The sequence below is a fragment of the Thermomyces lanuginosus genome, assembly GCF_041956635.1.
Source record: "Thermomyces lanuginosus strain ATCC 200065 unplaced genomic scaffold VTN49scaffold_31, whole genome shotgun sequence".
Lineage (NCBI taxonomy): Eukaryota > Fungi > Ascomycota > Eurotiomycetes > Eurotiales > Trichocomaceae > Thermomyces > Thermomyces lanuginosus.
Genome location: NW_027192365.1, coordinates 634,197 through 660,908, shown reverse-complemented (window position 1 = coordinate 660,908; position 26,712 = coordinate 634,197). Strand labels below are relative to the sequence as shown.

Genomic DNA, 26,712 nt, shown 5'->3' with positions numbered 1-26,712 from the left:
TTTCCACTCAATCAATACGCTACACTACTTGCCATTACTACAAGCAAGAAATATAATTGAAATTGGTTGAAATTCATTGCTATCCATGGAGTACTTAGATACTTACGCTACAGCTCAAAAGGCTCTATGCGCCGAGCTTGATGAGGGAGCTGACAGTGTCGCCAATGCATTCCTTGAGCGTCCGATACTCAATTCCCAGAAGCTGCCGACCTAAAGTGTTGTTGTATTGATAGACGTCTGCAGGCAAATCATCGATAACGTTCTCGGGCAGCTTCGACTCCAGCTCCGGGTGTGTCTCTCGAATGGCATCAGCGATCCTCTTGGCCGAGAAATGGCCCGCCACGATGAAGAGCCGCTTCCCACCAGCCTCGGCCACCTCGATCGCCCGCACGTGCGCCAGAGCGACGTCCCGCACGTCGACCCAGAGGAAGACAATACTGCGCGGCATGTTCCCATCTTTGTATTTGCCCTGGATGGCTTCCAAAATGTTCGCGTTCGATGTGTTGATATCGGACAGGCTGCTGATGTGGTGAACGATTGGCCCGAACACCGCTGGCGGGTTGATCACGGTCAAGTCGAAGCTGGGCTTTTCTTTTTCGACATAGTCCCATGCAGCTTTCTCGGCAAGAGTCTGAACATGACAGCCTATCATTAGCCGGAGGTGTACACAACGGGAGGGCGTCGGGCCAGAGGGAGGCTTGCCTTGCTGCCTCGATATGTCGCACCCTTGTTATCACCAACGGATTCTTCCCATGCAACATTGGCCCAGACCGACTCGTCGTAGACCTTGACTAGAGTGTCGGTCCGAGCCATGGCTGCAAAAGAAGACGTGATCACTACCCGCTTTACCGTTGGAGCGAACGCTTGGATTGCCTTGAGAATGCCAGTCGTCCCCTTGATGGCCGGATCCAGAACCTCCTTCACAGGATCCGTGAACCTATAATGAAAGGGCGACGCCGTGTGGATGACATAGTCAAATGGTGGGTCAGATTTGACCACCTGCAGGTTATGCTGTGAGTTTGCATTGCATGCTTCCTATGGATATGGATCTGACCTCATCAAAGACACCGTCTTTACCGATATCCTCGATCACGACATAGGACAGCTTCTCCTTGGGAACATTTGGGTGGGCCTCCAGGATATGCTGTCCCTTTTCCTCCGACCGCACCGTGGTCACAACGTCATAGCTAATTGCAATGGAATTAGCTCATTCAGCTGCAACGGTGTCTCCCGTCATGCCCACTCACCCTCGCTCCAACAGAATCTCCAAAATGTGGGCAGCGATGAAGCCGCTTCCACCTAGTATCTTAGTCAATATGTGTTTGGATCATGAGATTTGAGTCACCCACCCGTCAGCAGAACCTTAACCATGATGGATCAATCGCAGCGCCTAATGTAATTGTATGGTACGCGGCAAGTTGGAGATGGATAAGAATCGTTAACGTTCGCAATGCTCTTGAGCTCGGGTGAGTTCGAGGACTGTGAGGGTCTTCGTCTCTCTTTATATACCCTCGGAGACCGGCCATGTAGGCAGAAAGAAGCACAATAGTACAGACATGCAGTTACGAATTGACCTGGGGATAAGCGTATCTCCGGTTGTGACCGGCCGCTGGACATGTTGGGGACTGGGTTTGATGTCGGTCACGGATGTAAATGATGGCTTCGCCTCATTTCATGGCGACATCATTGTTGACTGATTCTTGGGTCGGAATCATTGTACTCCGTATGGTGCTCGCCCACCAATGGATACGATCGAGTGTTGTTCAAAACGGTCCTCATTGTTTCTGTCGCACAATGCCTTGAGTTTCGTTTGCTGAATATTTGCTGGGCTTCAATGGATCTTGGAATATGGATTTCTGTTATCAGAATCAAGATGTACATACGATCCGTATGGATAGCTTGCTTAATGCTCCAATAGAGTCAACTCCTATTCTTTTCTGCGCTCGGGTCCCATTGGCAGGCAGGGCGTCAGGATTGACCCCTGCCTACGTAGTAACCATCACCAAGAGCTGTCATTGGAATGTGATCCAATGTACTTCACAGGTCGGATGTACATTACTCCGTCTTGAAGAAAAAAAAAATCTCCGGCATTGAATCTCCGCACGCTTTCAATCATTGCATGCGCTCCAATTGATCTGCCTGAGAGTGCCAGGTAATCGCAGTGAACCCAGTCTTAACTACTCTACGGAGGACAAATTCACCCGTTGTACCGTTTAAGTGATGTCGGAGGATTAGGGCAAATAATATTCTCGGACGTAAGCGCGGGTTTTGATGTCATTGCGGCGTGAATATTTTGGCCGATCCAAGTGGTAGCTCCGTCGGCCGCATGTCGGTTAACTGCCACCCAGTTTGAGTGCTAGTGCAATAATGATGACATGACAACTACGAGTTAAATCTTCCGAATATCCAGGCGAGTGGAGACATGAGTGACATTTAGAGCTGTTCCGGTCCAATGACGTAGCCGGTAGGGTGTTCCGAATGGTTAGCTCCGACTCTCGGCATAGATACCTGCGGCCAGCCAAAAGCCACTGCACCAGATAGTCTGCTTCAAGAGAGACCAAGGCATCAAAGCACAAATCAAAACAAACGCATCTTCCAGATTGTTCGCACCATCATTGAGATATATTGTAAATTCTCATTCTATAGCACTTCAGTCAATCATGCCACAATATAGGTCGAACTTCCACGAGAGCGGAAAATGCGATTGAATGACAGAAACATGCGAAGGTCTCAAAGACTGCTGTTGACATCGTAGAGCTTAAATCAAGCTAAAGTGTTGCGAAGAGGACAGGTTATGATGCCAATTAAACCGTGAATCGCCATTGTGAGTTGCCGCTTTTCAAGTTTAAGTAACACCCCTGATAGTTATCCTTTAAGAGTCGCTCAATTGCGTTCGTGAACAGTTTATGTCTCAAAGATGATGGTTTTTGGTGAGTCGTCAATCTTTCTGGAAAGCAAAGACATTATTCTATCATGACAGAAGAGACAATCAATACCAACTATGCAGTAGCAAACGTTGAAGTGGACAGTTCGGTATGAGAGCCCTCCATTACGGTACTATATTAGAACACTTTGTATACTTGAATCGCGCAGTATATGAGCCACTAGTCATATGACGATGAACATCATGATACAACGCCATGGGCCGCTAGAACCCAAGGGTACTAGTGAGCACACTTGTTCTTTGACATATAGGCTGTCGTACAGCATGTCCCTGACCTCGCCAGTGCTCAATTTTCGTCATGAGAACGGCCATAGGTATCATAAACTCCGCGATGGGTGAAGAAGCCGACCTCTAATTGCCTGACATCCAAGATCTGTAATCTTACATCATTACATCTAGCGTACATGCTTCCCAACGATGAATCGGAGAACGACCGCTTGGACATGTTTGCGCGAGCTTTGTTCTCAAGTATTGCACCGGAAGTTCTATCTGACGCCGATAAGGAAAACTCAGCGAACAATTGACCTCGCGACCTGGACAGATACTTGATTTCGGTAAGTTAGTACTTTGCGGAATTGACCGAGGAAGGCACGGATATTAAACAATTGCAGCGGATCAACACCCCCTTGCAGAGTAAAACTGCTATCGAAAATGATCCCAGATGGACGGAATACTGAGACTGTATGTGTTTGTTGCTGGTGATCAATTGTGACTTGAACCCGACCCGCAGATTCTGTCAGCCTGATATAAGAATTCGTGTTTAGAGCCGCTCGACTGACGGGATCTGGCAGGGCTCTTCCGAACGTGAGATTCCTGTTGGATGACATCAAATCAGAGCGGACATATGAACGCAATCCATGCTATGACTTTGTCCACACACGAAACCTGGTACTCTCGATCAGGGACCTTGAAAGCGGATCAAGCAGTGCTATCGTTATGCTACAGATCTCCATCATTCGACTCACTAATGGAAAATAGGTCCATCAAGCCCGGAGGCTTGGTTGAATTCTAGGACTGGGACCTCCCCCTTCTCTCCAGATGGCAGGACAATGTGCTAATTATAATGCCACAACCGAAGCCTCGACACCGCATTTTCCGGATCTTCCTTTGTAAATATGAATACATTGTACACTTACTTGACATGAACTCCATGTCTTGTTCAGTGTATGCGTGCTTTTTGCGCGTTACCAGTCTAGCACCTCTTGTGAGTCTGGATTGAACCAAGTTGCTTAGTGACCTATACCTTATTCAACAATAACGTAGTGAGAACTTCCTGATTTGGGCTAGCGCGTTATCGGACCGGAACAGGTCTCAGCGTCCGTACACTCGGCAAACACCCCCTCGACCCCAGATTGCAGCTTGTGGTCGCATTGACTGGTGCAGCTGTGCCATGTCTGTCGATCTTTGACAAACTTCTTTTACCGAACACGGCTGCGTCAAATGCGTATCCAAGCCATCGTCATCCAGGATGGCGCAACAAAGTCCGGTGACGGACACCGTCCAGCGAATCTTTAATGAGCTCAAGTCGAAGAACGAGGAAACTCGTGTGCGAGCTTCATTTGAGCTCTACGACAACGTTGTCTCGGTTTCGAGGGGTGAGTTTCGATGACATGATATTCGCACCGAGCTTATATCTGACTGATATGCGTCGGATGATCAGACTGGTCTCCCGAACGGTTCGCAGAATTCTACAACGCGGTCAGCCAGCGTATCGCGCAGCTGGTTGTGACGGGAAGCGATGCCAATGAGAAGATCGGCGGCCTACTCGCGCTCGACCGGCTCATCGATTTTGACGGGGTCGACGCTGCTCAGAAGACGACCCGCTTTGCCAGTTACCTGCGCAGCGCACTCCGGAGCAACGATAATGCGGTGCTGATATTTGCAGCTCGGTCGCTGGGTCGCCTTGCAAAACCCGGCGGAGCTTTGACGGCAGAACTTGTGGAAAGCGAGATCCAGTCGGCGTTGGAATGGCTACAGTCGGAGAGGCAGGAGAGTCGACGCTTCGCGGCAGTGTTGGTCATTCGAGAGCTGGCCAAGGGTTCGCCGACGTTATTATACGGTTTCGTCCAGCAAATATTCGAGCTGATTTGGATCGCTTTGCGGGATCCGAAGGTCCTGATCCGGGAGACGGCCGCTGAGGCAGTCAGTGAATGCTTCGAGATCATCGCTGCTCGGGATCATGCCGTCCGGCGACAGTGGTTTGCCCGGATCTATGAGGAATCGCTGCAGGGTTTGAAGTCAAGTTCCGTAGACTGGATTCATGGATCGCTCCTCATCCTAAAAGAGCTCCTTCTGAAGGGCGCCATGTTCATGAATGAGCACTACCGAAATGCGTGCGAAATCGTCTTGCGCCTCAAGGATCATCGAGATCCGAAAATCAGAACCCAGGTCGTGCTGACAATCCCCATCCTAGCATCATATGCTCCGGTGGATTTTACGAACAACTACCTGCACAGATTTATGGTCTATCTCCAGGCCCAATTAAAACGCGAAAAGGAACGAAATCCGGCGTTCATCGCGATTGGAAAGATTGCAAACGCTGTGGGTGTTGCTATTGTGCAGTATCTGGATGCGATCATTATGTACATCCGTGAAGGTTTGGCCTTGAAAGCAAGGAATCGATCGGCCGTTAATGAAGGGCCGATGTTCGAATGTATCAGTATGCTTTCGATGGCTGCCGGCCAGACCCTGAGCAAGTACATGGAGGTCCTCCTCGACCCGATATTCGCCTGCGGCTTGAGTGAGTCCCTCACTCAGGCTCTGGTCGACATGGCCCACTACATCCCTCCCATTAAGCCCACCATCCAGGAGAAACTGCTTGATATGCTCAGCATCATCCTCTGTGGCACGCCTTTCCGCCCGCTGGGATGCCCGGAGAATCGATTACCACCTTTCCCTTCCTTTGCGAAAGATTTGACACCGCAGGAGATGCGCTCCGACGCCGAAATCGTTTTAGCTTTGCACACCTTGGGGAGCTTCGATTTCTCCGGGCACATCTTGAATGAATTTGTGCGGGATGTCGCTATCAGATATGTCGAGAGCGACAATCCGGAGATTCGGAAAGCGTCCGCATTGACTTGTTGTCAGCTTTTCGTGCACGACCCCATCATAAACCAGACCAGCAGCCATTCAATTCAGGTTGTCAGCGAGGTGATCGACAAGCTCTTGACGGTTGGCGTCGGCGATCCTGATCCAGAGATACGACGTACCGTCCTGTGGTCGCTTGATCGCAAGTTTGACCGGCATCTCGCCAAGCCGGAGAACATCCGGTGTCTGTTTCTGGCGGTCAACGATGAAGTCTTTGCCGTCCGTGAGGCTGCCATCAGCATCATCGGACGTTTGTCTAGCGTCAATCCCGCATATGTCTTTCCACCTCTGAGGAAGCTTCTCGTGAACCTCTTGACGGGCCTGGGGTTCGCAAATACTGCTCGTCAGAAGGAGGAAAATGCCCAACTCATCAGCCTTTTCGTTTCCAACGCAACGAAGCTGATCAGATCATATGTGGATCCAATGGTGAACTCCCTATTACCGAAGACGACGGATGCCAACGCGAGCGTTGCGGCAACCACATTGAAGGCGATCGGAGAAATTGCCACTGTGGGCGGTTCGGAGATGAAGCAGTATCTGCCGCAATTGATGCCCATCATCCTGGACGCGTTGCAAGACTTGTCGTCTCACGCTAAACGGGAGGCAGCTCTGCGGACGCTGGGCCAACTCGCTAGCAATGCCGGATATGTTATCGAGCCGTATTTGGACTATCCTCATCTCCTCGGCGTCCTGATTAATATCATCAGGACAGAACAGGCTGGTCCCTTACGGAAAGAGACTGTCAAGGTGCTGGGAACTCTCGGGGCCTTGGACCCATACAAATATCAGGTAAGCTCGACATACAAACACAGGCTCGATGCGTTCTCGACTTACAGTTTGGCAGCAAATCAGCGAGACGTCTCCGGATGTGCATCACGTCAATGAAGTTCAACAGGTCTCCGACGTTTCACTCATCATGCAAGGCTTGACGCCATCTAATGATGAATACTATCCTACCGTGGTAATCAATACTCTGCTGCAGAACATCCTGCGCGAGAGTTCCCTATCACAGTACCACTCTGCAGTCATCGATGCGATCGTGACGATTTTTAAGACGCTGGGACTGAAATGCGTTCCCTTCTTGGGTCAAATCATCCCGGCATTTTTGTCCGTCATCCGCAGTTCTCCCATCAGCCGGCTAGAGTCCTACTTCAACCAACTCGCTGTCCTGGTCAACATCGTCCGCCAGCACATTCGTGCGTTCCTGCCAGATATTATCAACGTTATCCGAGAGTTCTGGGACGCGTCGTATGCGGTGCAAGGAACCATTCTCTCGCTGGTGGAGGCAATTTCCAGGGCCTTGGAAGGTGAATTCAAGAAGTTTTTGGCTGGCCTGATTCCTCTCATGCTGGACACCTTGGACAAGGACATGACGTCTGGACGACAGCCGTCTGAGAGGATTCTCCACACGTTCCTTGTCTTCGGGTCCAGTGGGGAGGAATACATGCACCTTATCATTCCTTCCATTGTCAGACTCTTTGATAAGACCCAGAATCCCGTGTCGATTCGCAAGTCTGCCATTGAAACTCTAGCGAAGCTGTCTCGCCAGGTTAACGTATCTGATTTCTCTTCTCTGATGATCCATTCTCTGTCGCGCGTCGTTGCGGGCAACGACCGGACGCTCCGCCAAGCTGCCATGGATTGTATCTGCGCCCTTATCTTCCAGCTGGGCCAAGACTTCAATCACTATATTCCACTCATAACCAAGGTTTGTCCTATTCCATTTTGTTAGGGAAAAGCGCACAACCTGACCAGCATCGTAGATCCTGAAGCAGCGACAATTCTTCCATCCGACGTTCCAAACTCTGGTCTCGAAGCTCCAGAAAGGCGAGTCGCTTCCGCAGGACCTCAATCCGGAGGAGAACTACCGCAGCTATACGGAGGAGACGTATTATGGGGAACTCGGGCAAAAAATGCTTGTCAATCAGGAGCACCTAAAAAACGCCTGGGATGCTTCACAGAAGTCGACCCGCGAAGATTGGCAGGAATGGATGCGCCGATTCAGCGTCGAGCTCCTCAAAGAATCCCCGTCAGCCGCGTTGAGAGCCTGTGCAAGCTTGGCTGGAATCTACCAGCCCTTGGCCAAGGACTTGTTCAATGCCGCATTTGTTTCCTGCTGGACTGAATTATACAATCAGTATCAGGAGGAGCTTGTGCGGTCGATCGAAAAGGCCCTGACGTCACCAAACATTCCTCCAGAGATTCTGCAGATACTGCTCAATCTGGCAGAATTCATGGAGCACGACGACAAGGCCCTGCCGATCGACATCCGGACCCTCGGCCGTTATGCCGCGAAATGTCACGCATTCGCCAAGGCCCTTCACTATAAGGAACTTGAGTTCGAACAAGACCAGAATTCTGGTGCTATCGAAGCGCTGATTACCATTAATAATCAGCTGCAGCAATCTGATGCCGCCATTGGCATCCTGAGAAAAGCCCAGGCTTATCGGGATGTCGAACTGAAGGAGACTTGGTTTGAGAAACTTCAACGCTGGGAGGAAGCACTCGCGGCCTACAAACGGCGCGAGAAACTCGAACCCGACTCATTCAGTGTTACCATGGGTAAAATGCGGTGCCTGCATGCGCTGGGTGAATGGAAAGTGTTGTCAGATCTGGCGCAGGAGAAGTGGAATCACGCGTCGCTCGAACACCGAAAGGCCATTGCACCCCTTGCGGCAGCCGCTGCTTGGGGACGTGGTCAGTGGGAGCTGATGGATTCCTACCTAAGTGTCATGAAGGAGAATTCTCCGGACCGGTCGTTCTTCGGAGCTATTCTGGCAATCCATCGAAATCAATTCGACGAAGCCGCCATGTACATCGAAAAGGCACGCAATGGCCTCGACACCGAGCTGTCTGCGCTACTGGGCGAGTCATACAACCGTGCCTACGACGTGGTGGTGCGTGTGCAGATGCTTGCGGAACTGGAGGAGATCATCACGTTCAAGCAGAACGTCGGAGATCCGGACAAACAGCAAGCAATGCGCGAGACATGGAACAAGCGATTGCTCGGCTGCCAGCAGAACGTGGAAGTGTGGCAGAGAATGTTCAAAGTACGGCAGTTGGTCACTTCGCCGCAGGAGAACGTCGATATGCTGATCAAATTCGCCAACCTCTGCCGCAAATCGAACCGCATGGGTATGGCCGAGCGCACTCTTGCATCCTTGGAGAACGAGATCCGGGACGCGAACGGAGAGCCCTGGACCCCGCCGGAAGTCAGATACGCTCGGTTCAAGTTTACTTGGGCTCAAGGCCATCAGGAAGAAGCGCTGCAGCAGCTGAAAGAGTTTACGTCGTCACTGGCGGAGGACTTGGCTCGGTACAACGCCATTCTTGCAAACCACGTCGATCATGGCGGTGCCAACGGAGTCGGAATTCCCGAGTCCAGTAACCCGGAGCTCATCCACCTTCGGAATCGGATCGGCGATCCTGCCAAGCTGCGGAAGCTTCTTGCTAAGAGCTTCTTGAAACAGGGAGAATGGCAGACCGCCCTCCAGCGAGGTGACTGGAGACCGGAACACGTCCGTGAAGTTCTCAACGCCTACTCGGCTGCCACTCAGTACAACCGCGAGTCCTACAAGGCATGGCATGCCTGGGCTCTGGCAAACTTTGAAGTGGTTACCACGCTCGCGACACAGCAGGGTCGAGAGGGATCGTATGTGCCGAGCCACATCGTGAACGAACATGTAATTCCGGCCATCCGCGGATTCTTCCGGTCCATCTCGTTGTCGCCCTCGTCGTCGCTGCAGGACACGCTGCGGCTCCTTACGCTGTGGTTCACCCACGGCAGCGCGGACGAAGTCAATAGCGTCGTCAATGAAGGCTTCTCCTCCGTCAACATCGACACCTGGCTTTCCGTGACGCCGCAGTTGATCGCCCGGATCAACCAGCCGAGCACGAAGGTGCGCAATTCCGTGCACCGCCTGCTTGCCGAGGTTGGCAAGGCCCATCCGCAGGCCCTCGTGTATCCGTTGACAGTTGCGATGAAGTCCAACGTGACTCGGCGGTCTCAAACGGCGTCGAATATCATGGAGAGCATGAGGCAGCACAGTGCCAAGCTTGTCGAGCAGGCCGACACAGTCAGTCACGAGTTGATTCGAGTGGCTGTACTCTGGCACGAGTTGTGGCACGAGGGTCTGGAGGAAGCCTCGCGGTTGTATTTTGGCGATCACAACGTGGAAGGCATGTTTGCTACGCTGGAGCCTCTGCATGAACTCCTTGACAGGGGGGCGGAAACTCTACGGGAGGTCTCGTTTGCGCAGGCGTTTGGCCGTGACCTGGCGGAGGCAAGACACTACTGCCAGCTCTACCGTGAGACGGAGGAAGTTGGGGATCTGAATCAAGCCTGGGATTTGTACTACACTGTGTTCCGGAAGATCAACCGGCAGCTACCGCAACTGTCTACGCTGGATCTCAAGTACGTGTCGCCGAAGTTGAAGGATGCGGTCAACCTCGACCTGGCCGTTCCGGGCACGTACCAGCCGGGCAAACCAATCATTCGCATCCTGAGCTTCGACCCGATCCTCCACGTCCTCCAGACAAAGAAGCGGCCGCGGCGGATGACGCTCAAGGGCAGCGACGGCAACTCGTACATGTACGCGCTCAAGGGCCACGAGGATATCCGACAGGACGAACGAGTGATGCAGTTGTTTGGGCTGGTCAACACTCTGCTCGACAATGACAGCGAGTGCTTCAAGCGGCATCTGTCGGTGCAGCGATTCCCGGCGATCCCGTTGTCGCAGAACTCGGGCCTGCTGGGCTGGGTGTCGAACAGCGATACGCTGCACGCGCTGATCAAGGAGTACCGCGAGAGCCGTCGGATTCTGCTGAACATCGAGCACCGGATCATGCTCCAGATGGCGCCGGACTACGAGAACCTGACGCTGATGCAGAAGGTGGAGGTGTTCGGCTACGCGATGGACAACACGACGGGCAAGGATTTGTATCGGGTGCTGTGGCTGAAGAGCAAGAGCTCGGAGGCATGGCTCGAGCGGCGGACGAACTACACGCGGTCGCTGGGTGTGATGTCGATGGTCGGGTACATCCTCGGGTTAGGCGACCGCCACCCGTCGAACCTGCTGCTCGATCGGGTGACGGGTAAAGTGGTGCACATTGACTTTGGCGACTGCTTCGAGGTCGCGATGCACCGCGAGAAATACCCCGAGCGGGTGCCCTTCCGACTTACCCGAATGCTGACCTTCGCCATGGAGGTCAGCAACATCGAGGGCAGCTATCGGATCACGTGCGAAGCGGTGATGCGGGTCATTCGGGAGAACAAGGATTCTCTGATGGCCGTGCTGGAAGCGGTAAGTCCCTGAATTTTCTCCATTTGGATAACCCCTGGCATTTACTGTGTGGGATGATCATGAAACTAATGCCGGCATCGCTAGTTTGTGCATGATCCCTTAATCAACTGGCGACTCGGCACGCGGGAATCTCCGGATCGCACATCCTTCTCGACCGTCGATCGCCGGCAGTCGATCGCCGAGGATATCAACCTGGAGCGAGGCATTCAGCCGAGCAATTTCGCGCGACCCCGACGGCCGTCGATCCTGGAAGGCGGAACGTTGGACGTGCAGCCGAGCGCGACGATGGAAGCGCGAGAAGCGCAGAACGCACGGGCGCTGCAGGTGCTCGCGCGGGTCAAGGAGAAACTTACGGGGCGCGACTTCAAGCCCACCGAGGAGCTGAATGTCAGCGACCAAGTGGACAAGTTGCTGGCGCAGGCGACGAGTGTGGAGAATATCTGCCAACACTGGATTGGATGGTGCAGCTTTTGGTGATCTGATCGCGTGTTCCTTTCCTCGCACTTTTTCTTCTTGACTCATGAGTTTATGGTTTTGTTTCATTCTGTATGATGGTTGGGTTTATGACTGTTTTTCTTTTACATTTACGCTTTGACCGTGTCATTTAGATTGGTTCCAGGCGTCTGGATTGTCGAATGATACCTCTGAGTCGGCAGTTGATGATCGATCTATCATTGTCGATGCCCTGCCTAGTCTCTGTAGATTCCTCCGTCCTCCGTCTGTGAAAATGGAATCTTTGCACAACAAGAATGGCATCCCGGCCATCCTTGGCCCGTCCGCTCGTATCGCCACATCATGGTGACAACGGGGCAATATAACACACTGCAACCACGATGTAGCGTTGAGGTCGTAAGAGGAATAACATCGCCTCGTCAATAAGACAGCAAACATATTGCAAGAACGCCGGGACACCATGTCCAACGGATGTGGTGTGGTGCATCCTCGGGAGGAATTGAACTGACGGGACGGTCGTATTGTTTCTGGCGGCTCCAGCGCCTCCCTTGTCGACGAACAGCCACGATCTGCTCTCTTTGGCCACCTTGAGTACATGGATTCGAGTCGCTCCTTCCCACGTGCAGCTGATTACGCAGCCAATGGCTCCTGCCGCTGAATGCATGTGCGCGTCTTCCCTGGACTACAGAAAATGACCCTTTCTTCCCCAAGCGGAAAGCCGCCTGGTGCCGTTGATATCAGGTCTTGGCGATGGGCCCTGCCAAGACGCCGCCATTGGCCGGCAGCGATCAACTGAGGGCCGACTCCGCGAGCACATGTTCGATCCGGGGAATTTGATTGGTCGGGAAGGGACAATTTCAACCATACAATCGGTTTTTTCCCTTCCTCATCGACAATTCTGACAGTGAACTCATCATGTATGTCAAACAGCGGGCATGAGAGGGGACGATGGAGAATGAATCCAGGCCTCGATCGCTTCGCCCCGACGAATTGCATCCGGTCAAGCCCTCGTCAGAGTCAGCTCCGCTCATGAGGATCTCCCTCTTGAGACGGTGGATGTCGCTGATGGCGAATCGGCAACGGGAGAGCCAAGATGAAATCCATGCTTTTGCACGTTCGTTTTGCCCCAGTCCAACCGAGAACAAGTTGTAGGAAGAGAGGTTCTCCGGCAGTTCACGTCGTTTCTTTTTTTCTCACCTGATCCTCGTGTTCTTTTTTGTCTTTTTTTTTTNTTTTTTTTTTTTTATTCGCGCTTGGAGAGGTTCCCGGCCACTACCCACGTGGGCGATCAATAGGAAAAACCTGCTGGAGATCTGAACTGGCCGCATCAACGCACGACCATCGTCGGCGGCCCCCCCTCTCCATCGGCGCTCTTGCAGGGCCGTATATAAGAACCAGGCTGGTCCAGGGTCCCGGCATTTGTTTCTCTTCTGTTTCGTCCTGCAGACTCAGGCCTTGATCGTGCCTTTCGTTCCCTTCCCTTCCTTTCCGCCCTTCCTCTTTTCCTCTCTATCTGCGTTGCAGGCGCTCTCCTGCACCCACCAGCCAAGATGGTGCTCCATCAGTACGACTACCTCTTTGCCTTTGGCCTGATCCTGGCCTTCCTCGATGCATGGAACATCGGCGCCAACGATGTTGCCAACTCCTTCGCAACATCCGTGTCCTCACGGTCATTGACCCTCTGGCAAGCCATGTGTATTGCCACGGTTATGGAATTCCTTGGTGCCGTGCTGGTCGGGTAGGTGATGACGCCTGTGTCGGACTTTTGAGTCAACGCTCACGGTCATATTAGCGCCCGTGTCGCCGAGACAATCAAGGGCAAGATCGTTAATGTCTCCGTGTACGAGAACGACCCGGCCGTCCTCATGCTGGCCATGGTGTGCGCCCTGGTCGGCTCGGCCACATGGTTGACATTTGCCACGAGAATGGGTATGCCCGTCTCAACAACGTAAGTCTTTAAACTCTGTTCCCAGCTGCTGGGTTCATGCGCTGACTCTGCAAGTCATTCCATTGTCGGTGCCATCATCGGCTCCACCATCGCCGCCGCGGGCGCGTCCGAGATCGAATGGGGTTGGGCCAACGCCAAGGGCGTGTCTGCTATCATTTCGGCTTGGTTCATCGCCCCGGGTATTGCCGGTGGCTTCGCGGCTGTCATTTTCCTCCTCACCAAGTACCTCGTACTCGAGCGGAAGCATTCGGTTCGCAATGGACTTTTGATGATTCCCGTGTACTTTGCCGTGACTTCTGGTATTTTGACCATGGTCATCGTCTGGAAGGGCGGTTAGTTTTCCAAATCCCTGTCCGCACCGCTCAGAGCAACTGCTTGCTGACCAAATTGCTGCATAGCTCCCGTCCTGGATGTCGATGACTGGACTGCCGGACAGACTGCCGGCTGCATCTTCGGTGTTGCCGGCGGTGTGGTCCTGCTCTATTTCATCTTCTTGTTCCCTTACCTCTACCGCAAAGTCAAGTTGGAGGATTGGACGCTGTCTCAGTGGCAGGTTATCCTGGGTCCCGCGCTTTGGTTCCGCGGACCGGTTCCCGAGAAGCCCGAAGGTGTAGAGGTGGTGCAGAACTACTACCGCGGCCATACCACAAGGGACAACCCAGATGGGGACCTCACCGCCGATAGCAGCCGGAGCTCTGCCAACGATGAGGAGACCAAAGTGCCAGCCGCCCGTGCCACCAGCGGCGCGGAGACTGTGATTGAAGAGGACCATGGCCCCTGGTACAAGCCCAAGAACTGGTGGCGCACACTGAAGTGGCTCTTCCTTCAGGGTGTCATGCGCGATGTGGTGGCCGAACAGTCGAGCAACAAGACCAAGTTCGCCAGCTTCTTGGCCCCGAACATTGGCAAGGTCCACCGTCAGGTCAAGCAGTACGACAACAAGACGGAGCACCTGTACTCCCTTCTGCAGGTCTTGACTGCATCTACCGCATCGTTTGCCCACGGCTCCAACGATGTTGCCAACGCTATCGGCCCTCTGACCACCATCTACACTGTCTGGAAGACGGCGTCGATCGGCGAAAAGGGAGACGTCCCGATCTGGGTTCTCGTCTTTGGCGGTGCTGCAATCAGTAAGTTGACATGCATCTCTACTTTTCAAGCCATTTCGCTGACCTCATCTCAGGCATTGGTCTGTGGACTTTTGGTTACCACATGATCCGCCAGCTGGGTAACCGCCTGACGCTGCACTCGCCCAGCCGTGGTTTCTCCATGGAGCTTGGAGCGTCCATCACTGTCGTGCTGGCGTCTCAATACGCGATCCCAGTGTCCACAACGCAATGCATCACTGGCGCCACGGTCGGTGTCGGTGCCTGCTCTGGCACACTGCGGGCCATCAACTGGCGCATGGTGGCTTGGATCTACATGGGTTGGTTCATCACCCTGCCTGTCGCTGGTCTCATTTCCGGTTGCTTGATGGGCATCATCATCAACGCTCCCCGCTGGGGCTATTCGCAGTAATGAGTTAACGTTTCTGTTTTGACTCCTGTCAGCATGATTGTTTCATTTTATATAATCTCTTTTCTGTAGTACATAGGGCATTTCGGTGGTTACGCAATGATACCAGGGTTAGACAAAAGTTCACAAAATCAGTACGAGCCAGCAAGGGATGCAAATCTCTTTCTAGTCGGATGATTGTCACGGGACCAGTCGACGCGGCCGTATCAGCCTTATCAGCCTTATCGATAAGAGAGATACGAGCGAAGAGATTGGGGGCCGTGGGGTTAATGCCGAGGTTGTCCAAAGGTGTGAACCTTGTGAATTTGTACGCTAAACCGAACAGAGTACGAACTTCCACTCTCCCCTTCTCTTTCCTCCGCATTTAACTAAACATGGAGTGCGAAATCCGATTCTCCTTCTCTCGTCTCTCGTCCTGCCATCACCATGGCTGCTACTCAGCCCAGGTCGAATGAAGCATCCGATCCTGACGTGCATCCCGCCCTCCGCAACGCCCTCCGTCTGGCGCTCAGCGCGAGGGAATACAAGCTCTTACATGACAACGTCATCAAACGGTCTGCCACGGTCCGCCGTCATGTCCCGAGTCCGTCCCGTTACGAGGCGATCGTGCATTCCAAGGAACACAAGTATAATATCGCGGCGCTTCGGGCGTCATTGCGGGTCTTTTTGCTCACAGGCGGTGGCCTGAGCTTGTATGACTATGTGATACGTAAGATGGGCAAGGAGCCCCGGACCGGGTATGTGTTGAGGGCTGCTATCTATTCAGTAGACAGTATTGACTAATCAAAAGTCGAAGTCGGAGTCGACTTGCGAACCTGCGCGTTGCATTGTCTTTCTCGCTGGTCCTCTTTCTGCATCGAATCCTTCGACGCTTCTTCGTCCGACTGCGCGCTAGTCTCCTGACTGATGACGCTAAGCCGTTCCGCGATCGTAACCCGCGGATCTCTCGAGCGCTCACGTCGCGATATGCTGCGGCCGTCGGGGCCAGTCTCGCGGCGGTGGCGATGGGAATCTGCCCGTTGAATCGCCTTCGTGTGGCCATTGCGACGTACTTCGCCATATATAGTCTGGAGAGTCTTTATAATGTTGCAGATATTAAGGGCTTGCTGTGGTGGAAGCCCAAATGGTTTGGCAGCTGGCTGCTTATGCCTGTCTCCTTTGCGCAGCTGTTCCATGCGTTCATTTTTGACCGAGAGACTATCCCAAAGGTTTGCACAACAATGAAGTATCCTCCGGAATAAGAATTGATGGCTGACGCATGGCAGTGGATCGGGGACCTTCTTCTCAAGTACTCACCTAGTTATGTGCTCGATCGGCCAGATGGCTTTCCGCTTTACTGGCCGCCAAAGACGGAAATTGTCGACTCCCTTGGGTCGATTGCTGATCTCCGGTGGCCGTACGTGGGATTGTTTTGGTGGTCAGGCACCTTTGCTGACCTGACTAGGCTATTCATTTCTCCAATTCTCCATCCGAACAAGCCGGATACTCTCCCACGAAGAGTTTTGTCGATCTCCGTGGTGACCTCGTCAGCGCATCCCGGCATTGGCTCGTTGTCCTGTGCTCTGCTCCACCCGAGCACCCCCAGCTGCGGCAAGGCATTTATTCACCATCTACTGACATCGATCCCGCTGCTGGCTCGGACCATTACGCTTACGATGGTCGCTCTCTCTGCCCTAAAGTACAAGGCATTCTCAGCGACCCCGGTTGGCGCTATGAGCGAGGTCGCTAAGCGCATTGTGACTCTTACTGGCATCCTCTCTGCCTCCCTGGGCAGTCTCTGGGGCAGCATTTGCCTCCTGAACAGCTGGCTGCCACGATCGACGCTTCCGACCAAGCGCTTCTTCCTTAGCGGATTCCTGGGCGGACTGCCGTTTGCGTTTGTCGGCAAGGCTCGGGGCTTTTTCTTGTACATCTTCCGGACTGCGATTCAGTCGGCTTGGGCTACGGGTGTCAAGCGCGGTCTCTGGCGGGGCTCCAAGGGCGGAGATTTGGCGGTTCTGGTCTTGTCGTGGGCGGTAATGGGAGCCATCCTCGATGGCTCCCCGCAGGCCATCCGAGGGCCTGTCTTGAGGAAGAGTCTGGCATGGTTACGGGGAGAAGGGTTTGTCGACATGGCGGACGCGGCGGCAAGGCGAAGGCGAAGGGCTGCTTCTTAGGTATACTACGCGATACGCCGTTACGGATTACATGAGTACGTTAATACTTTCTTTACTCAGTAATACTCTACTTCTTTGATTTTGATAAGTAATGTGAATGGAGTCGTTCATGATCGCCGTGGCGCCGTCCAATGACTTGGATTTATACCGTATCAGGCAGGAGGGGCATGGCTTACATAATCCAGGAACAAACCTTAACTTAGTTAACTGCTCGTATGTTACTCGTTCCGGAGTAGTTAAACCTAGGTTAATCTCCGAGGCTCGGATGGAAGCGTGGAGAAGCATCTGGAGCCAGTGACGAGAATTCCATGGACGACGATAGCTTCAATTTTCTGATTTCCGTTGACCGCCTCAACTGATAAAGATAAGTAGCGAGAAAATAAGGAGGGGCATTTAAAAAAAAAAATTCACCACCAGGAGGTACACTCACTCTTCAGGACAACGAATTCCGGGCCAACGCGCGTAGTGATTCCCATCCTCTTTTAAGAACATCAAAGCATTTAAAGCCCGGAGTACTCGGTTCTTCTAGTTCTAGGCCGGGTTTAAGTCACCTCCTTGTTCATTCGAGGATTTCTTTGAAGGTGGGATAGCAATGGCTGTGAAGAAGCTGCAAGTCGGCGTCGCCGGGTTGGGGCGGATGGGCAAACGCCACGCCCTCAACTTCGCCGAGCGGGTTCCGCGCGCGGATCTGGTGGCCGTGAGTTCACCGGATGAGAATGAGTTGCAGTGGGCGCGGGAGCGGCTCGAGCCGCTTGGGGTGACGGTGTACAAGAGCTACGATGATATGCTGAATCATCCGGGGCTGGAAGCCGTGGTTATTGCGTCCGTAACGGCCGTGCATGCGGAGCAGTCGATCAAGGCGATTGAAAAGGATAAGCATGTGTTGTGTGAGAAGCCGTTGTCGACGAGCGTGGAAGTTGTATGTTTTATTCTTCCCTGAAAGGAAAACAAGGATTAGAATGGTACTAATGGTGTATAGTGTGAATCTGTTCTCGAAGCCGCTAAGAAGAAGCCACACCTCAAGGTTATGTGCGGCTTTAGCCGACGCTTCGATGCCTCGTACCGGGATGCCCACCGCAAGATGCAAGATGGGCTCATTGGGCGGCCCAGTGTGCTCCGCAGCCAGACGTGCGACAAGTTGGACCCCACGGGCTTCTTTGTCCAGTACGCGCAGTTCTCAGGTGGTATCTTTGTCGACTGCGCGATCCACGACATTGACCTGGCGCTGTGGTTCTTGGGCGAAGAGGCCAAAGTCAAGTCCGTTGCGGCAATGGGTATCACCGCCATCCAGCCCGATCTGCGCAAGTACAGTGACCGCGACAACGCCGTTGGCATCGTCGAGTTCCACAGCGGGCAGATTGCCTACTTCTACGCATCGCGCATGATGGCCTCGGGTCAGGAAGATACCACCGAGATCGTCGGCACCGCCGGCAAACTCACCGTCAACATTGCGCCCGCGATGAACGCGGTCAACATCCATGACTCGATGGGTATCCGCCGTGAGATCCCGCAGCACTACTACGACCGCTTTGAGCCCGCATTCCTCACCGAGGCGAACGATTTCACCGCCTCGTGCCTCGATGATACCCCCGTGCCTATTCCGCTGGAGAGTTCCGTCCAGGCCGTTCGCCTCGGCTGTGCATTGCAGGAGGCGATGATCACCGAGAAGAAGATCTTCTTTGACCAGGATGGGAATCGGCTTGATAAGGCCACTCTGTAGATCTCAATAGCCCGTACATATGTAGTTCATGGTGGTTATGGCGTGGTTGTTTGTGAGTTCGTTTTTTTTTTTTTTTTTTTTTTTGCTGGTTGGCTTGGTGTTAGCATAGAGTTTAGATAGCAATGTTACGATTATTTTGATCCAACGCTGTTGTCTTTTTGATAGTCTGCTGGTGATTGTTAACGGTATACGTTGTTGATCGGAAATGTTGTTGTATGACTTCAAGATGCAATCTGGTCGTAGGGTTGAAAAGTGGTCGATACAGTCGAGAAGTTGATGCTCACGACCAGAGTCAAACTGTCAATCCTATTTACAAGACAAACTGAAAGTAGCAGAATCTAATGCCGTATCTCTCCCTCAATTACATAATGCCGACGACGGCTCAACAAAAGTATGGTACCTGGTATATACACATGATTAATCTACGATGTCTTCGAGCCGTGTTTTCCTAGATCACTCTACAGATCAATTGAAAATACCAATTGCCACATCGCAAAGAGATCAAAGAACGGTCAATACTTTCATACATACGAGTGTTTCACCTTTAACATTCAGGAGCAAACTCATCTAACCAGTACTTTTCTCCTCTGTAGCAGAATCCCTTCCTGGGTTGAGGTTGGGGACAAAGTTCGGATTGAAGAACCAGAGCTCAAGCCCGCCGAGATCCGTAGGAGCTGCCAGCCCGAAAACCTCCGTTTCGCCGAAGGCTTTTATTCGGCGGTTCCCCGAATGCAGCTCCTTGAATCCAAGGGCCCACTGATTCTGGGTCGTTCAAGTCATAGGACACCAGAGATGTTGTGCTGTCGATGATGTCCCAGATGAAAGGTTGTTTGACACTGTTCGTCCAGTGGTAGGCAATGTAAATGGGCTAGAGAGGCAGGATCATGGGCTTCTATGGCGGTAGAGGGTGGATATTCGATCAATTTGGCGTTCAGCTTCTCAGTAATGTGATCGTACATGAGGTGCAGTTCCATGGTGATAGCAATTTGGGCATCACGACCCGATACGCAGTGCTTGACAACTGTCTTGTGACTGTGAGTGGGAGGACAGAAATCTAACGGTCTGGAAACTATTGCGTTGTCCACGCGACCCTCTGTTAGCGATAGGTGGAATCGATTCTTCTCGAGAAGCTCCCTTGTCTTCCACTTTGTCTGCACCACCTCAGGCGGATGCTTCTCCCAATTGACCTGGAACACAACCAGCACATCATCCCTATCCGTGTCTAAATACAGAAAGCCAGGATAAATGAAGTCGCGAAGGCGGATTTTTTTCGAACCATATTCGAACTCAGATCCCAAACGTAGAGGCCGAGGTTGACTTTAGGGAGTACGTATCTGTAAGCCATGACCGCCTTATCTTTTAGGAGACAGGACAGGGTAGGCACATGACGATACTGTTGTACCGATTTCTGCATCGCGTGTATATCCCATGCTGTCAGAATCATAGTGGAATCGCGTCCAATGCTATAAGGTAGAATATTGCTATCAGACGCCGGGCGGCACCAAAAAAAAAGAAAGGTCTTCCAGTTTTTCCTTCTGGAGAATAAGGTAGCGATCAGACAGTGTCAACCTGCATATCCCACCTCCGTAGTTGCTGGACAAAAGTCAATCTCTCTCCAGTCTCGAGATTGAGCAATGTAGACTTCTTCGTCGGCGCGGTTGTAATAGCATAATCGGCACGAATGGTAGCTGATTATCACACTATAATCGAGAGGAGCAGTGCCCTCTGGCCAGGGCAAAAAAGATTTTCACTGGTCGGCCGTTCTGCAACCCATACTGCCATTGGAAATAACTTCTCGCGTCTGCAATTGCTCGATCCGCCTCCTTCACATTTAGGTCCAAAAATCTAAACGTTTCGCGCAGAAAGGGTTTAATGATTGTATCGCATGAGAAAATCGTGCGCCATCGCTTAGGAACCTACTCCAGCCCTGTCAGGATGGGACAGATAAACTTGTAACGTCAATGGGCCGGGAAATGCGCACTCTCTGACTTCGGGACAATGTCCTTGTAATTCAGATATTGCACAACCACACTGCGGGGGTGAAGCTTCTTGGAAGCTGGGCCCGACATGATCCAAATATGAGCCGGTTATTTGACTTTGGATCTATACACTTGAAGCGTCTATTGCGGCACACATTAGGCAAGAATCTGTCATCTGTTCGTAAGCGCCTAATTGATTTGATTGATCTGGTTCATCCAGAGCCATGAACTAGCAGGTGTTCCTGCTTGGATGCATCTTGGCTCGTAGGCATCTACCTATACCTGTGCGACTGGACATAGGACCTCTCTAAGTTGTTGGCAGCATTAGGTGACGGTATAATCCACAATATCATCGAGACATGTCCCTACTGGACGGCTTTACGTAGCGTTGTCAATCGAAGATGTCAACTACCACACCACAGATGTTGAGGAGCGGTCGATGACTTCAATTCATGCCGGTGGTTGATGCTTAGTAGTCCTCTCAAGAAGAAACTCATTTGATACTTCTCTCCTCCTTCACAAAATGCTCTTTCGGGTTGAGGTCAGGGACAAAATGGGGATTGAAGAACCAGATTTCAAGGCCGCCAAGATCAGAAGGGGCGGCCAGGCCGAAAACCTCGTTGTCACCAAAGGGTACTATACGAGGGTCACTGCGTCCAAATACCGCTTGAGCTCCACCATTGATCCATCGACCCAACGAGTCTTTGTCGTCCAAGTCAAACGGAAGCAAGGTTGTTATGCCGTTGACGGCGTCGTATACGGCCGGTCGATTAATAGGTTCATATGTCCAGTAGTAGACCACATCGGGGGTTAAACAGGCAGGATAATTGAAAGCTTTGGCGGCAAGAGGGGGGAATTCGATCAATCGAGCACTTAATTCGTCAACGGCGTAGTCGTACATGAGGTGAAGTTCCATACTGGTGCCATTGGCCTTTACGCGGCACTCGGCTACTGTCTTGTGATTGTGAATGGGAAGACAGAACTCCATCGGCGGAAAAACAATTGCGTCGTCCACGCAGGCCCCTGCGAGCGAGAGGAGGAATAGTTTCTTCTCGAGAAGCTCCCCCGTCTTCCACATCCATTTTGTCTGCTGTACCTCAGGTGGATACTTCTTCCAGTTGACTTGGAACACCACCAGCACATCCCTATCCGCGTCTAGATGGAACAAGCTGGGATCAGAGAAGTCATCAATGCCGATCTTTCGGACAAGGTTCGAACTCAAATCCCAAACATAGACAACAGAAGGGGCACGAAAGGGCCCGGGTTTGTCAGCCATGATCACCTTGTCCTTTACGAGACAGGACTGGATCGGAGCATGAGGAAACCGTTGCACCAATTTCTGCATTGTGTGTATATCCCATGCTGTCAGAGTGATACCGTATGTCAACCTATTAGGAAATCGATGTTAAACGGCGGACAGAACCCGAAAGGGAAATGTTTACTTACTTTTCTCGCTCGTCCAGAATAAGATACCGATCGGACAATGCGAAAGTGACTATATCGCCCCTGCTGCTGTACCAAGTCGACCTCTCTCCGGTCTCGAGGTTTAACATGTCCACTCGTTTGTCGGAGCAGCCGCTATAACAAAGCCGGCGCGAATGGTAACTGACATTAACGCGATCATGACGGGCAGTACCCCATGGCCATGGGAAAAAGATTTTCTTCACTGGCCGGCCATTTTGCAATCCATATTGCCATCGAAAATAGCTTCTCGCATCCGCAACCGCCCGATTCACATCTTTCAAATCCAGGTCCAAGAATCTGAAAGTTTCGCGTAAAAAGGGTGTGATGATTGTATCGCACGAGAGAATCTCGCGCCACTGCTTGGAAACCTAGATCGCTTCATCAGAATGGAACCAGCCATTGGAACAGTTTCAGGAGAGGACAATTCATACCCTCTGGCTCCGGACAACGTCCTTGTAATCCAAATGCTGCACAACCCGTATCAGGAGCTCCAAAGGTAACCAGCTGACGATGTCAAATCCGGCATGTCTTCTCCGTTCCTCCTTTCGCAATCGGTCCCGGTCAGTACGACTCCGATGTCGAGTCTGCGCCGTCAGCCATGCGTTCCAGAGTCGGATCAAAGTCAAGCGTGTAGGAAGTCATACGAGACACGGCCAAACCTTTGGTTTCCCTGGAGATGTGGACGTAGAGTAATTGACAGAGGGGCTCATTGTTTTGTTGCATTGGTCAGTCATAGGCTCCAATGTGAGAAGCTGGTATTTTACGATTCATATCACAATTCGCGTGGGTTATACAACACAGGTAGATGTTCACGATGGTTTCGGCACGTTCCGATGCAGATACTGTAATACATAGACATGCTTCTAACACAGAACCGATTCTGGGCTCCCTAAGTAGTAAATCGAAAGCTGCACAGACCAATCGTCGAACCGCTGTCGAGCGGACTCCACACGAAGAGTGGGAGACTGGAGGTGCATCCGATTGGTTGTCAAGTTTGTCTGACTGGAATGGACGTTCTGGCTGGTCGGCAAAATCAGTCACTCCTGACAAGTTACGACCAACAACGCCTTGTTAGTTAATTGAGGATGATTGAAAAGAAACCTATGCTTCTACTTCCCAAATCAAACCAAACCCATAGTTAGACATGCGAGCGGACATCTGGCATTAACAGAGGCGCCACGCCAGTCGTAAAGCATTGGGCGGGGAAACTCGTCACTGCGATCTGAAAAGCGGTCAAATCCCGGCTACGAGGAAAACGGTTTCCGTAGGCTACTCATTTAGCGCATGAAGAGGGCAACGCGCTAGACTAGCGTAGTAGCTCTGCTCATAGATCCTCGATCCATTTCTCTTGTCCTGCCCTGGATGTCGCATATGTTAACAACCTGCTCATATTTACAATTCTGTCTGACGGCACCAATCCTAATGATTTGCTGTCGGACCCAAAGTTCCCGTCATGAAACACTGTAGGAGTAGGCGGCGTCCCAGTCTACGACTCAACCTCACTGCGTCTGTACATACTCCGGGCAATCAATTGAGAATGTAAGTCACCAGATCGTAAAGAGGCTGCATGGGCACTATATAGCTTAACTATCTTGGCTGATTTCTTTTCCTCGAAATAAATTTACTATGTACCTTCTCTCCGTCGAGAATCGACCTACATCTGGGATGTTGTTGGGAACGAAGTTCGGTTTGAAAAAAAAAAAAAAATTACGGTTTTGGACTTGGTATGTTTAATGCCTCCCAACTCCCAAGTGACCCCCAAATGTGGGAATAGGCTGGCCTTACTCCACGAAATTGAAAAGCATTCCTGCTATGACATCTTTACATATCAATTAAGGATGCAAACCACTATATCGCAAATTTTGAAGCGTGAAGCGTGAACAGTACGGTGTACAACTCGTTGATTCCATGTTCTAAACAAACATTGACCAAAGTCTCCCCCTCAAAAAGTCCAGTATATCTGGGATGTGATCTGGTGCGAAATTCGGATTGAAAAACCAAAGCAGAACCTTGCTCTCGGATGGGACGACGAGGCCAAAGACTTCCTTGTCGCCGAACGCCTTTGCAGGGGGTATATCAGGCCAGTTCCTAGTGTGGTATATCATGTGGGTAGGAACGTGAAAATCGAGATCGGGGTCTGACCAAGAAACAGCGATCTCCCGGTTGTCTCCCCGATACGACAGCTGGGTTGGTGTATCGGGTACGTCCAAGGCGATGGGTTCTCCAACCTCCTTAAGCCAGTAGAAAGAGGGTGAGAAAGTAGGTGGATGGCGCTTGATGGCGTTTTTGCTCTTGCAAGGAGGGCACTTGAACCACCTGGCACCCAGTTTGTCGATAGTGTAGTCATATATAAGGTGCAGCTCCCTGACGTTATGACCCTCATTCATGTAGTATCTGGATACTGTCCTGTTTCCGTAAGTGGGAGGACAAAAATATCTCCAATGCGCCGGTTGTATGAGATTTGGAGCAGCTGTCGGCAGTAAGAACCGCTTTTCCTCGAGTAGCTCCCCGGTTGTCAACTTCCACTTTGTCTTCTGCACCGGATGCGGTTCTGACCACCAGCTGGCCTGGAACGAGACCAACACATCGTCATCGATATCCAAATGCAACAGGCAGGGTCCCATGGATTCTCCCGTGACAATGTCAATCTTCCGGACAAGATTCAAGCCTATATCCCAAACGTAGACAACAGAAGGCCCCTCCCTGCGGGGGCGGTCGCCGATGATCACCTTGTCTTTTACGAGATAATACTGCGTGGGAAAGCAAGGCAGCTTTTGTACCAATCTCTCCTTTGTGTCGATATTCCATGCTGTCAGAGTGAGAGCGCGAGGGCGGCCACTATCCACACTATCCTCACCATTTTAGCTTGGATGTTAGACTGGAATAATTAAAAAAAGAAATCCTCAAACCTCTTACGTTTCCAGCAGTATAAGGTAGCGATCGGAGAGTGCGAAGCCATATATGCCACGTTTGTAACTGGTGGCCCAAGTTGATCTCTCTCCAGTCTCGAGGTTTAGCATGTAAACTTCGTGGTTGAAAGCCTCAATAGAATATGCATAGCACAGCCGACGTGAATGGTACCTAGCTTCAGCGGTACCTTCACGGATACTTGTTGAGCCATGACAAACAATTTCCTTCACCGGCCGGCCGCATTGCAACCCATGTTGCCATCGGAAATAGCTCGTCGCTTTGGCAACGTCCACGTTCGTTTCCTCCGGGGCCAGGTCTAGAAATCTCAATGTGTCGCGCAAAAAATGCCTGATCATTTTATTGCTCGAAAACATCTCGTACCATCGTTTGCAAACCTAGATCCGCTTCAGTCAGGATATTGCACTGGAATGAATGTCAAATGCGGAAGGAATAGTACCCTTCGGCTTCGAACAACGTCCGGAAGTTCCAGATACTTCACCACCTCAGTCAAGAGCTCCGAAAGCAAAGAGCCTACAATATCGAATTTGCTTTGTTTCTTCTGCTCCTCCATTTGCGATGCTTTGGCCCGCCGTCTCCAAAGTTGGCTTGGGCGGAGACCAGTACATATCCGCATGATGGCCATTGAGAATATCTGGAAGCGTCAAATCACTCATAGAGCAGCCAGCAGAGGAACTCATCATTGCGATTTTAAACTGCAAACGCGGCTGATATCCAACTCTGAAAGACGGGCGTTCTCGTATTCGGGCGTTTGGCAGTTACGAGATTTGATCAAATCAAATCAGTCTGCCAAGTTAAACTTTCGTAAAGCCCTGCTCGTAATCCTCGATCCATTTCTCTTGTCCTGCCCTGGATGTCGCATATGTTAACAACCTGCTCATATTTACAATTCTATCTGACGGCACCAATCCTAATGATTGGCTGTCGGACCCAAAGTTCCCGTCATGAGACACTGTAGGAGTAGGCGGCGTCCCAGTCTACGACTCAACCTCACTGCGTCTGTACATACTCCGGGCAATCAATTGAGAATGTAAGTCACCAGATCGTAAAGAGGTTGCATGGGCACTATATCCCGTCGGTTGCAAAAATGTACAGTGAAACTTGGTTATAACGATGCTAATTCTGGCATGGCCAGTCCATCGCTATAACGAGATATCGGAATATCAAATATTACGTAATCTATGAGAGGAGTGATAACTAACCAAATAACTAGTT

General features: G+C 51.6%; 7 protein-coding genes across 7 annotated transcripts; 4 read left to right on the top strand and 3 right to left on the bottom strand.

Moving 5' to 3' along the window:
- Positions 1-124: 124 nt before the first annotated feature.
- VTN49DRAFT_4267 (uncharacterized protein) lies at positions 125-1,371 on the bottom strand (the record flags this gene model as incomplete). The annotated part of the gene is made up of 5 exons (XM_069412194.1): positions 125-631; positions 670-999; positions 1,055-1,187; positions 1,248-1,299; positions 1,350-1,371. The coding sequence occupies 5 exons, from the start codon at positions 1,369-1,371 to the stop codon at positions 125-127; spliced, it is 1,044 nt and encodes a 347-aa protein (XP_069267462.1).
- Positions 1,372-4,412: 3,041 nt separating this feature from the next.
- On the top strand, positions 4,413-11,811 carry VTN49DRAFT_4266 (uncharacterized protein; the record flags this gene model as incomplete). Its single annotated transcript, XM_069412193.1, has 5 exons — positions 4,413-4,539; positions 4,605-6,820; positions 6,876-7,739; positions 7,795-11,334; positions 11,419-11,811. The coding sequence occupies 5 exons, from the start codon at positions 4,413-4,415 to the stop codon at positions 11,809-11,811; spliced, it is 7,140 nt and encodes a 2,379-aa protein (XP_069267461.1).
- A 1,526-nt stretch (positions 11,812-13,337) lies between these two features.
- VTN49DRAFT_4265 (uncharacterized protein) lies at positions 13,338-15,253 on the top strand (the record flags this gene model as incomplete). Its single annotated transcript, XM_069412192.1, has 5 exons — positions 13,338-13,525; positions 13,580-13,735; positions 13,790-14,067; positions 14,134-14,865; positions 14,919-15,253. 5 exons carry the CDS (start codon positions 13,338-13,340, stop codon positions 15,251-15,253), a joined length of 1,689 nt encoding a protein of 562 aa, XP_069267460.1.
- A 423-nt stretch (positions 15,254-15,676) lies between these two features.
- Positions 15,677-17,406, top strand: VTN49DRAFT_4264 (uncharacterized protein; the record flags this gene model as incomplete). The annotated part of the gene is made up of 4 exons (XM_069412191.1): positions 15,677-15,987; positions 16,047-16,458; positions 16,516-16,646; positions 16,695-17,406. 4 exons carry the CDS (start codon positions 15,677-15,679, stop codon positions 17,404-17,406), a joined length of 1,566 nt encoding a protein of 521 aa, XP_069267459.1.
- A 592-nt stretch (positions 17,407-17,998) lies between these two features.
- Positions 17,999-19,126, top strand: VTN49DRAFT_4263 (uncharacterized protein; the record flags this gene model as incomplete). Its single annotated transcript, XM_069412190.1, has 2 exons — positions 17,999-18,325; positions 18,386-19,126. 2 exons carry the CDS (start codon positions 17,999-18,001, stop codon positions 19,124-19,126), a joined length of 1,068 nt encoding a protein of 355 aa, XP_069267458.1.
- A 2,472-nt stretch (positions 19,127-21,598) lies between these two features.
- On the bottom strand, positions 21,599-23,303 carry VTN49DRAFT_4262 (uncharacterized protein; the record flags this gene model as incomplete). Its single annotated transcript, XM_069412189.1, has 4 exons — positions 21,599-22,493; positions 22,552-22,937; positions 23,001-23,153; positions 23,214-23,303. 4 exons carry the CDS (start codon positions 23,301-23,303, stop codon positions 21,599-21,601), a joined length of 1,524 nt encoding a protein of 507 aa, XP_069267457.1.
- Positions 23,304-24,482: 1,179 nt separating this feature from the next.
- VTN49DRAFT_4261 (uncharacterized protein) lies at positions 24,483-26,050 on the bottom strand (the record flags this gene model as incomplete). The annotated part of the gene is made up of 3 exons (XM_069412188.1): positions 24,483-25,416; positions 25,486-25,874; positions 25,937-26,050. 3 exons carry the CDS (start codon positions 26,048-26,050, stop codon positions 24,483-24,485), a joined length of 1,437 nt encoding a protein of 478 aa, XP_069267456.1.
- Positions 26,051-26,712: the final 662 nt, after the last annotated feature.